The following is a 12206-nucleotide window of genomic DNA, read 5'->3' as shown; positions in this document are numbered from 1 at the left end:
TTATTTACCCCACAGTGTGGTTTGACAGGATCAGCTCTTTTATTGCCGATCGCCAACCGGACATCTTGTAAAACAAAACTCTTTATAAACGCAACATCATCCCTCACATTCAAGAGAAACAGGCCAACAAGAGGGCCGTCTCTCTGTATGATGGCAATCTCCACCGTCCCATCCTCACCTGTGTAATACTGTCCTTCAGGCTGGGAGAGCGCTGTCTACGGGTGGTGGTGGTGGCCATGGTGGTGGTGGTCTCCATTATGGTGGTGGACATGTCTGCCGCAGCCGGAGGGGTGGCTGAGGTGGTCTCTGTGGACAAGACGGAGGGTGCATCCCCAACCAAACGCAAGTTTCCTGCCACCTGCACATTCGGATCCCCCTCGGCCGCCAGTTTCAGCACTTGCAGCCCGTTATAGTACAGGCCTGAGATATGGCCCTGGAACGGCCGCCCCTTATCCTGACCTCCCACTTTTATGGCTGCCTGGCTGTTGAAGATAGTCAACTGCCGACCTGGGATGCATCAGAGAGGAGATGAAGAGAGAGCAAGACAGAGAGAAAGAGAGAGAGCAGTACGACAGTAAAGAGAGACAGAGAAGCAAAAAGCGACCATCAGTACAGGCTGTTTTTGGCGTCACAGGTAGGATGTGTCTAAATCAGCTGATAACACTTTTAACATTTGAACCTGGTGATGGAAATCTCCAATTCTAATGGCTGTCGTTTCTGACCCGGATAGTGCAGGAGACAAAATGTTGTATTAAACATGATGTCAAAGATCACTCCCAGAGCCTGAGGTGGCTCCTCTATGAGAGGAGGAATGGAAGAGCCCTTATCATTATAGAATAATGGCTGTATATTATCATTTGAGTCTCATTAAACTAGCAAGACTTGAGCTGTGGATAATGAACTGAATAAGGAGGACCAAATTGGAAAACAATATTTATGAGTATGTAAAGAGTTTTGGATATGTTTTATTCAGAGACAGATGCCTTGTTGATGCTAATCTGCATGAATACGTGTCATCTGCCAGCTCAAATGTTAATGTGTCACTGAGGCAAGAGGAGTATCTCCTCCAGCCCCACAAATAAACATACATAGGGGCGCAGACACACATAAACACACACACACACACACTATGCCTCTGCATTAAGGATTTCGTCCCCAGAATCTCCATTGTCACCGAGTCATTTTGCATAGAAAATACCACTGGTTGAATTGATCATTTAGTTGATGCTCAGGAAAATAAAAGGAATCTGAATCAATATTATAAAAAACTTCAGTGCTGCAACAGGTAGTCACAGCGCTAAAGGTTTGATTCAAGTGGTTTTGAATTATAATGGTGAATGTTAAGCAATCGGGCCAAACTTTAGATATAATTAAATGCCAACAAAACCTTCAGAATTACTACTTAAAGAGGAAAAGGATGGTTAACTCAAAGTGCCGTTTCCTTTGGCCCCTAAGTGCTGGACTGCCGCCATCCATTTAATCCTGATGAACAGGTACTCTGACACAGCTGATTATGAAGTGGGCAGTTGTTATTCCCTCTGTGAGAGCCACTTAATGTTTAATGAAGGGTTGCCATTTAACACAAGTAGGGTCTCAGTTTTAACAGTTGAAAATAACCAAGTTTGACATGAGAGCCGAGATAAAAAGACCATAACCTCTGAAAGGCATGTCGTAATAGAGTGGGAAGAAGCCAGATGGCCACTTTCCACTTGCACGTGTACTTTTATTGTACAGTGCAACAATTATTCTGATTAATGTGTGACATTAAGGACAGTTGCATACGGTGACATAATATAAAGTACCAATGAGAAAAATATGATATAAATGCTCTCTTTATCATCTCTGTGATAGTATTGCACAGGACTTACAGTGGCAGTTCACCCAAAAATGAAGATTCTGTCATCATTTGCTTACCTTCATGTTGTTCCAAACGTGTTCAAGTTTCTTTTTCATGTGGAGTATAAAAGAAGTCATTCTTTTTTTTTTTACAAATTTGTATTTTTATATTAGAACTGTTTTTGTCTATTCAATGAAAGTCAATGAGGACCAAACTGACATTGGACTCCATTGACTTTCATTTAATTAAAAAAGCAATGAAAAGCTATTTTAAGCTATTTTTCAGTGTTCAAAAGAACACTTTTAGGATAGTTTTTTAAAATATAATTTTTTAATTCAGTTCTCGTTCATTGGAATATGGCGATCAGGACAGCATCTAAAATTTCTCCTTTTGTGTCTTGCGTATGTTTGAGCAAATAATGACAGAATATTCATATTTAGGTGCATTAATCCTTCCACTGCTATTTAAAATGTGCAATGAGATTTAATTTTCTCGCATGTCTGGAGAAAAGGCAAAAAAGGTTTTCCAGTGATTAACTCAAGGTTGGACAGATCTTTTCTTTGCAGCTAAATGTACGAGAGCCAGTGACAGAGGTTAGAACATTTAATGGAGGAGAATGAGGAGACCAAAGAGCCTTTGAGATACAGAGCATGAGGCAGACACAAATTTCTCACACAAAACCCAGTCACCACAGTCATACAGGACACAGACCTGATGTATGAGGGCTTTGTGTCATTATCATTACTTATAGATTAGAACTGATAAATAATTACACATGTTAAAGGGACATTGTAAATCACATATGAATGTGCAAAGGCTGACAGCAATTTTCCTCTCATTTGGCAACGAAAATGTCTTTCATTAATATTTAGACTGTTTAACCCTCTGAGTTAGTTTCGATTTAGGGGGGTTTAAGACGGAATTAGCTTTAGTTTAGTGCCCTATTTATATCGAGCGGTGGAAATCAAATCATACTAAGAGGAAATACTCATTGCATATATATATATATACAATCATACATTGACAAAATATGTTAGTTGGATGCACAAGGGAGAGCTAAACATCTGAAAATGACTTTTAGACAAATGAAGAACTGAACTTTGGATCACGTTATACTCTGCATGTTATTGAGTTCAATCAACAAAGGTATGCAGACCTAGAAAGGTCAGTTTTCCATTAAAAAACAGTGCAAGTGTATTTGTTTTACACTTAACATTTAGATGTGATGTTAGCTCAGCACATGAATAGAAAAAGAAGTTTGCATATAGATGAAAAAGGCGCAACCAACCAAAAAGTCTGATAACTTGAACACATCCAGTAGAGCATTACTGCCCAATATCCTTTGATAATGTGCTGACGCAGGTGTCTGAGATCGTTTCTGCACTTTAATAACTGAGAAGGTTTTTGGGGAAAACCAAATACCATGCAGGATTCATCTGTTTACAGATGTCTCACGGGTCCAAAGATAACTACACGGTTGAGTTTTAGACTATTAAGCAAAAGGTCCGAATAACATAATCTGTTTTGTTTTCATTAGACTCAAAGGGTTAAAGGGGATTTTGAAACTTTATTCAGATTTTAAGTGTTAGAATGACAAAAAAGCAATAGTCCCTTTAACTGCTTGGGGTTGGAAAAGATAATTATATTTTTCTTTGGTAAGAGTTAGTGTTTTGTTTTTTTTTGCTGTTTTTTTAAATCTTCAAAATTAGCGAAGTCAGAGGGGATCACAGAAGGAAAACATAAGACAGCAAGAAAAATAAACTATTTACAGACAGTTGTTGCAGTTATGGTGCGTTGTTAGAGGTTAGTCAGGGATTATGTTTAAGATTAAACCTTTATCTCTGAAGTGGTGCAGTTCTAACTTAAGAATATGATATGAAAAGCACAAGCCACATGGAAATGACCAATTGGGTTTAGCTTGTATGTGGGCAGCCACAATTCACAGTTTGTTTTGGCCCACTGTATGCCAATGCAAAAGGTTAGATTTTTTTGGAAGTTTATCATTGAAAGTGGCTCGCAGCTTTGCGTTTTTAAGGGAACTGCACCTCTTACAGAGCCTTAATAAGTCATTAAGTCATTGTTTAATTAATCCATTTTTATTACCTTTGTCGAGTAGCCACTCGTCAACTACCCGACCAAGTCTGTATGGAATTCTTTGCCTGGCTATTGCAAGCCGTTCATTATCAATGTTCCCTTCAAAGAATTTAGAGAGACAGATAAGAGGTTAATATCTGGAAGTTCAAGCGTCACATGGTTAAAAACATGGCAACAAGACTATCAAGTTTAGCAAGTTAGGAAGTCTAAACGAGCTTTATGCTGGTAGTTATGTTGTTTTAAGGTGGATTGCACTTAGTTATTAGACAGTTTAGAAGCTTGAGACTAATTAGAGCATGTTTAATTCTGTTTAGAAAGCTTTGAGGACATATTTAGTGATCGTTTATCTTCTAGTTTTGGTCTGTTAATTGTGATGTCATCTTAGCGAATAATACTTGAGGAAAATTTCATACAATCAATAGGACAACAAAGATATCAGTGATAATGTCACATATTATAATGTGAAGCTATACAATGGTAGTGTTAAAACTGCTCCGGAAGACATTTTCTGGTCTCTGCAAGAAATCAAAGTGCGAACAATGCAATCAGTTCTGCATCTAGTATCAACATCTTGAGGTACCTGCATAAATTAGCAAACGTGTAATTATAAAAAGACACAAAAGCTGTGATCGACTCGGTGTCATGGCTGCCAGATAAGAGACCGTTCCCTTTTTCTGACAGATCCCTTCATCAGAGCTAAAATGAGCTTGCGGGTCCTGTTACTCACTCAAAAGAACAATCTCTTCATTTCACCGTTTTCTCTTCTCTGCTCTCAACCATTGTCCTGTCAAAACCCACGTTATCCTAATACCTCTTATTACAATGGCTTGGTCAATATTTTTGACACGCAATGACGTTTATGTCTTCTAAAATATCACTATATAACTTTGCAGCGGCCGTGACATTCCCAGAACCTTTCCTTCATCAAATTCAGTACATGGGGCAATGACATATAAGAGTGTTCATGATAAAGAAGATTTTTACATTTTTTTTAAATCTACTTCAAAGCATGTGCCAACTTCTAAGAAAAGAACTCTTTGAATTCATGTTGTTTTCATACAGTATGATTTAAAAACTTAATGACCAATTTCAATAAAACTCAACATTTAATGACCATGTGACATGGTGTAATAGTAAATACATAGTAAAAGTAAAAATTAATGAATGAATAATAGAGATTCTAAGAAATAATAATAAATCAAAATATCATATTAGATATCAGATTACCCCCCCTTAGAAATGTAAAAATGTAGTTTAATTAAAAAATTAAAACCTATTTTTTTGTTGAAAAATATGCTCATCCTAAAAGAGATGTATTTAATAGACAAAAAAAAAGATGAGAGTAGCGCCATTGACCCACATACTACGAAAGTGCAGAAATTCAGACACAGCCATTAATAAGTCATTTTGCAGTTAAAACTATTCTTTCTTGAAGGAAGATGTTGGTATGCCATGCGTTAACCGATTTTTTTTGACATACCACACATTGTCATGTTCCTTCTGTGACAGTCGTGTGAGATACAAGCCTTTCCGTTCGTCCTACCCACCCTGCAACCTGAATGAGGGCCAAACCTCCCACTCCCATAAGCCTGTTAAAAGAGCTCATGTGTGGTAAATTCTGTGCTGAACCTTCAAAGAAAACTTGAAATAGGTCTTGTCCGTGAGTAAGCCACAAAAAAAGGAAAAACAAACCAATCAAGTCTGATGCATTGCTAGTCACTGATTTTCACTAGATTCTTATTTATAAGGCAATGTAATGGTGTGCTGAGCAAAACACAGAGGCGAGCGGTCAGTTGTGCCTGTGTCCGCAGGGAGCAACAAATCTGCCACCGGGGAACATATCCGGTTATCTAATCCTCCGTTTTAATTAACTGAATTAATCGAGCCCGCTAATCTAAGAGATACACAGCCAGCTTCGTTTACACACGTGAGCTTTGCGAGTGTTGGATGACACGCAAGACCAATATCATCGTTTTTAAATCCCCGGGATGACAGGTGCCACATAAAAGCCGTGCCATTCCATTTAAATGCGCATAACTCAGTTTTAAAGGAAGCATGACATGACTGTGACGACTTTGAAGCTGGGCTTTATCCCTTCGCTTTGGAAAGGCCGCCCCATCTGACTCTCACCTCCTGAGGGGGCTTAGGGGGAGACTTGGCGGATGGGAAGCCTATGTCGCAGCAGTAGAAAACCAATTTTCCCTTTCAGAAATCAGACGAAATCTCAAGCCCGAGCTGCAGGGACGCAGCGCCATTCAACCTCTGGCAATTTCGAAACAAGACCCCACACGCGGGGGTGGAAGGAGCGTAGCAGGTGAGCAGAGGCGCCGCTTTATTTGGCTAGAGCTATATTTTTGCAAGGACTTCTTGACGCTGCACTAACCCGGCGTGAAGCAGCACATCTGAGAAACCGATTGAAAAAAAAAAACGAGGACGGGAAAGACAGGATTGCTATTAGAGACGGAGAAAATGTCTTCCTGTGGAACAGCATCTATGAGAGGAAGGCAGCTCCCTGAGCACACAGTGGGGAGAGAGAGAGTTTGCTCAAGTTTAATTGGAAAGCACACAAGGCCAGGGGACTGCAGAGCGTGATGTTTGTATAGGACGGGGACGGTTCACGGGAACGACTACTGCAGGGTTGAGATCATCAATCAAGGCTTGTTACAAAAGTTTAAGGCTGTGCAATATCAGTTTACGGCGCCGACTGTACCACAACTTGGGATATTCGAGGGTACAAAGAGCAACCTGCGAGAGGCGTTTTGGCTAACGCTAAAAAATGAAAGCGCGCTTTGTGGTTCAAAGTTCGCATGCAGTTCAGGGATGGTGGATCTTCACAGGCACAGAGACACCTTCTTCAGCCCGCCTAAAGCAAAGCTGGCTAAATTTGAGAACTGTAAAGGATCCAAATCCATCTCGGGCTGAATGTATTAGGCAAGGCAGCTTGGGGGGAAATGTGTCAATTTGCATTTGTTATTAGATTGTGCATGCGGTGGTTATCTAGGCGCTGCATGTGGTGACTCATAAATTCTCTGGGAAGAGTTTGAGGGTAAAAATGGCGCACTTCAAACCTAAATAATTTGCATTTGAAATTATAAATCAATTTGTACCCCTCAATAAGGCATGCCTCCAACATGGATGCAAATCCAGGCCAATGGCTTCAAACAACGTCCCACTGATTTGCAAGTGGAAATATACAGTGTCTCTCTCTGACCCCATGTGTCCAGTCCCAGGGGAAGCTGCTCCCAGTATTTCTACCAACCACACGTGTAATGGGATTCCCCCCCCCAGATGGCTTTCCCCGTCCTCCACGGGGACTTACCTGATGGGAAGCGCTCAATGACGGGCTGGTTATCCACTTGGAGGGTGGCGTTGCCACCGCTACGTGTAAAGCGAACCACGTGGTACTTGCCGTCGTTCACGGTAACAGCAGGCTCATCTATGGTGATGTCATCTGTGCCCACATTGAAGATCACGCCGACCTTCCCTTGTTCCTGTGTAAGAATGGACAATTTATTCATAGGTGGACTGAGGCTGAGTCATGATGGTTGACTAGTCGATAAGACTAGTTTACTTAGATTGCAGGAACATTTGGTCTTGTGTACTTTTTGTCCAAATACACTTTTTCACTATCACCAATTTATTTAATCCTTTTATTAATAATGTCCACCAGCATGAACGGATACATCACAGGTGTATTCTTTTTTCATTGACATTGTAGTGGAAACAATAAAATAAAACTCTTTGTCTTCCAAAATGTAATAACTAGCATTTAAAGCTGCAGTCCGTAGTTTTTCCTCTTTGTCGCCATCTCTGTTCGAAATCTGCAATTGCAGTTATTCGTGGAATTATCAACTTTACGTGGGTTGTGCCTCAGCACGGCACAGCACGGATGAATCCAATGTTTTGAGGAGAATGTGCGTCTGTCAGTCACTGCGCAGATGTGGATACTGTCATTCGGAATCACAGATTATACTTTTTGGAAGTATGACCAACATAAGAATGTTCACCGGAAAATGTTCTGAACAAGTAAGTAACATTCACTTTTGTTCTGACCAACTAAGGGAAAAAAAGCATTGCAGTAAATCACGCCGATTAAATCTAACGATCGCTTATATCACGTCAAACCGTGCAAATTATACTTTATTCTCAAATTGTTAATCAGCATTGCGTGACTACATTTAAAGCCCTTCCGATACTTATCCTTTGCATGGGCCTGGTTGCAGCCTCTTTTTTTCTGTAGCCAGAAACTACTGGAAAAACTACTTCTCCGAAGTCTTTTGCATTTTACAACGGGTGACTCTCCAGTTGTCAATGGTGATTGTCGTTTGAACCTTTCTGGATCCACCATCAAATTGATAAGTTTAATTATATCAAGTGCTGTGAGAAAAGGCTATAAATCTCCACCTCCAACATCCTCACACGCAATATAGCCTACTAGCTGGGACACCTCCTTTATGTGTACAGATGTGACGTAATGACGCAAAGACATGCTCGAATTTCCCGCGGAAATCCACCAGTACCACTGGAATTAAAAACATTATTACAAGCTTCCCGTTTTGAATCGAGCTAAGGCAAGCAGATAGTTTTGAACACTGGCTGGTTATGTACTTGCTCAAAAATTTATTTTGGATAATTTTTCATCTAAAAAAGTTACGGAATGCAGCTTTAATGTACCATAAATGCACACAATTTTGTTTGACATGCGAATAAAATTACAGCCTGTTTGGAAAGTTGAAGAAACCACCATATACATGTATTTTTTAATATATATATATATATTTTAGAGATGTATTAATTAGTGTGCTGACAGCTAGACAGTTTGCAAACGCCGCCTACAAAATGTGTATGATTGGGTTCAGGTGAACCTGAAACAAGGAAGCCCTGCAATTAAACAGGGCTTTCTTTAAGAGCAATTAGTTGACTAGTTGTTCAGGCAACCACCAACAAGTTGATTTTGAAAATATATAGTTTTGCACGTGGATATAACAGTTAGATATAACATGCACGATCACAAGACCTAGTATTGGATATGACAATAAAATGAAATGAATGATGACGAGAGCCTGATGGGGAATATCTTGCGAGCAAAGAGAAACATCTGGTCATGGTACAGTGGCTCACCCTTGGGAGAGGAGCTCAGCAATGTCCTTTGTAATGCAGGAGGGGAAATGGTGTGTGGCTCCATGTTTTGCATTTATCACTGCTCTTTCTCACAAAGGCGCACACACACACACACACACACTGACTCGGCAGCTACTGACATCCTGACATGTATAACTACTGACAGTTTCCTGCTGTTTTTATTTTAACAGTGATTCATTCCCTCCCAAGAACACTTCCACCTGCCACTAGCCAACTCTGGGTGGCGCAGTTTAACGTTCAACGCCTCAGAAATGCTACCTCGTTCTTATAGTCACATTGTTAGGGTGTAACATGTTACTATTGCACAGCTTTAGCATGGGCCACTATCAGTCTCTAGAAACAGCCAAAGCATCAATAAAAAAGTGCTTTGTGTTCTCTGACAAAGCCACGGATTGATAAAACTTCCACACACCTTTAGAGTTTGGATATATTCCTTCCTTCCTCTGACCTCAACTGACAGGTTCTCATTGAGATGCTGATGTCTGACAAATATCAAACAGAGCATGAGGTGAATGCAGAGTGTGTTCTGGAGTCTAAAGGGCGGAGATAAAAAACTAGCGAGTGTGTGCTAATGCTGGTCTGATATTGACATCTCCTCACCATACCAATGAGGGCTAATCTACTGAATGAATACACAAGAGGATTTTAGCCAAATGGTAAACTATACTTTCATACAAAAGTCAAGCTAAAACAACAAAACAAAGAAGAGAATGTGAAAAGTTATGTTTTCATAGAAAGACAAATAATCTAATGAATTTTCATGCTGGCCCAGCCTGGTTTTTGCTGGATGCTGACTGATTCTTACTGGTTAAGTAAGTTAAAATGCACACCGGTATCCAATACTGCTGTAGGTACTTCAACAGCTACAACGAGTAACTGAAATTGCCCCAAAAGAACTAATTCAATTTGAATGTCAGTTCAAACGCACTCTGCCGTTACAGACTCACTGTACCATCACAATCCATTTTGTTTAAGTAAATCCAGGTAGAAGAATGACAGGAATGAAAAAGTTTTTTTAACAGAGAGTTTAATGCTTCAGTTGTTCCGATGGAACCATGTTATGAAACACTTCATCAGTCTCCTCACTCACCATTTTGCTCTATTTTTCATTTGATTTGAGATACTCTTTTCTAGTCATACGATACTGGGAGCAAAATGTCTCACTCGGTATGAAAATCAACAAGATGTGGATAAAAATGCTTGACTTGATCACAAAAATAAGAGCATGACTAACTATGACAGAGGAAGCCAATTGACAGGCAATTATGAATTTTACATTTGGATAAACTGGACCTCTTTGAATATAAGAACGATGACTGAGACACAGTCCAAAAACATTAAGAGCCAGATTTACTAACAGCTTGTGCCAACGCAAGCCATTTTTTAGCCTTAAAAAAAAAACAACTGTTAGGATTTACTAAAGACACGCAGTGAAAAATTAGCACTGAAAGGCGTGGACGGTTATTTTTCCAGCTGACCCTTTTGCATATGCATTTGTAGAAGTTTCCCTTTCAAATGCAAAACTTATGGGAGGAGAGTATTTAAAACGAATCATGCAAGGTGATTCACGGTTTGCACTAGTCAATTTACTGGTATTTGTGCCATAATTTAACGGCCAAAGAAAAGCATGTCTTAAACCAGATGCTAATTTGCGCCGCTCCTGGTAGATTGCGTTGGTCATTATGGAAATGATCCGGCTGCGTCTGTGTTCTTTCATTTGCGCGCTTTTTTAGCGCTCTCCCGCTAATTTGCCCTGTTTAGTAAATCTGTCCTTAAGTCTTGAAGTTTTGAAATGTCCTCTAAAGAACTTCAGCTCAAATTCCTCTGTCCTCAGCAGGAATTAAATACAGAAGGAGTGAGTGTTATTTGTTAAACTCAGCTGTACAATGCAGCTTGAGGACTCACTCGAAAGATGAAGCACAGAGATATTGAAGGACAGAGTGAAGAGATGAATAACGGACCCTTTATTCTAAACTGCACAACCTGTGGCCCCAAGTAGGGGCCGATTGGTGCCCTAAGTGCACAATGACCTCCTAATCTCATGACCATAACAGATGGCCAGCAACAGGCTAATGCAAGCTATCATTCATAGAGAGAAAGAGAAATGAGTGATTTATGATCCAGGGCCTCTATGTTTGATGCAATACTGATGATGCATATGAGTGAAGGGCATTGTGGGTGACTAATCTCTCTAGAGGCCGCTGCTACTGAGGCAGGACAGAATAACCTGTCAACAGGCTGTCACTGCTGACTAAAGTGCAAAACACCTGGCTTTAATGCCCATATGTCAAACATCTGGAAAAACTAAATAAAACAAAACTGACAGAGGGATTTTTTTTTATAAAGGGCAGGAGGTAATGTGAATAAAATGCCCAGATAAACAAGGGCAGAGAAGGATACATGCTCTAGGGTGAATTTACTGAACAGTTGTGCCACAAAAACCTGCATCTTAATCACAAGTGTAATCTACTTTACCCAGACACAACCTGCACTGATTTAGCAGTAGTTTGCTGCATTCTACACAATCTAACACAATTAAAACAAGGGGGTGATTTTATTGCGGGAGTTTTACACTATTTTTCTCAGAAGTAGAGAGAGACACTGTAACAGCTTTTCGTAAAAATATATTTCTGCCTCTATATTTTAGAAAGGACAAAGGTATCATCATATTTAAGGGTCCATGGCATCAAAAGGTTTGAAACCCCCCTGAATTAATGAATATTGCAGTAAACATATAGCAGCATTACAGTTTAGGTAAGTCATAAACAGAGCACATGTAACTTTTGGTGAATATAATCTCCCACACACACTGCAACAGTCAAACTGTCGAGCTACACACTGATTTGCCCTTGCGCTGTAATAAAGCTCCTCTCTCTCTCTCATACGGCCTCTCAAGCACATCAGCCCACTGCTCCTATCTGACCCAGGTCTGACCACACACGCATTGAGCTGCCACATCTGCTGCAGCTTCTATTTGAGCTTGGAGAGTGCGGAGTGTCTAGGAAGGAGGTGGAGCATTATGATAGAAGCTGATGAGGGCAGAAGTTGAAGGAGAGGACAAAATCATCCCCCTCCACTCTTTCACTGGCCCCATGCCCTGTGGGCAACCCCATTGCTGCTTTAAAATGGATGA

General features: G+C 40.2%; 1 protein-coding gene across 1 annotated transcript in view; it reads right to left on the bottom strand.

Moving 5' to 3' along the window:
- Positions 1 to 12206, bottom strand: part of nrxn2a (neurexin 2a) — a 432089-nt gene that overhangs the window by 20421 nt on the left and 399462 nt on the right. The window contains exons 20-22 of the mRNA XM_084387273.1: positions 7251 to 7422; positions 3941 to 4030; positions 179 to 507 (exon numbers count right to left, since the gene is read on the bottom strand). Coding sequence (XP_084243399.1) covers positions 179 to 507; positions 3941 to 4030; positions 7251 to 7422 — 591 coding nt within the window. The remainder of the gene's footprint in view (positions 1 to 178; positions 508 to 3940; positions 4031 to 7250; positions 7423 to 12206) is intronic.

Source organism: Rutilus rutilus (genome assembly GCF_951802725.1).
Source record: "Rutilus rutilus genome assembly, chromosome: 18".
NCBI lineage: Eukaryota > Metazoa > Chordata > Actinopteri > Cypriniformes > Leuciscidae > Rutilus > Rutilus rutilus.
The sequence above is the reverse complement of the archived record's forward strand: the minus strand, read 5'-3'. Positions and strand labels throughout refer to the sequence as shown.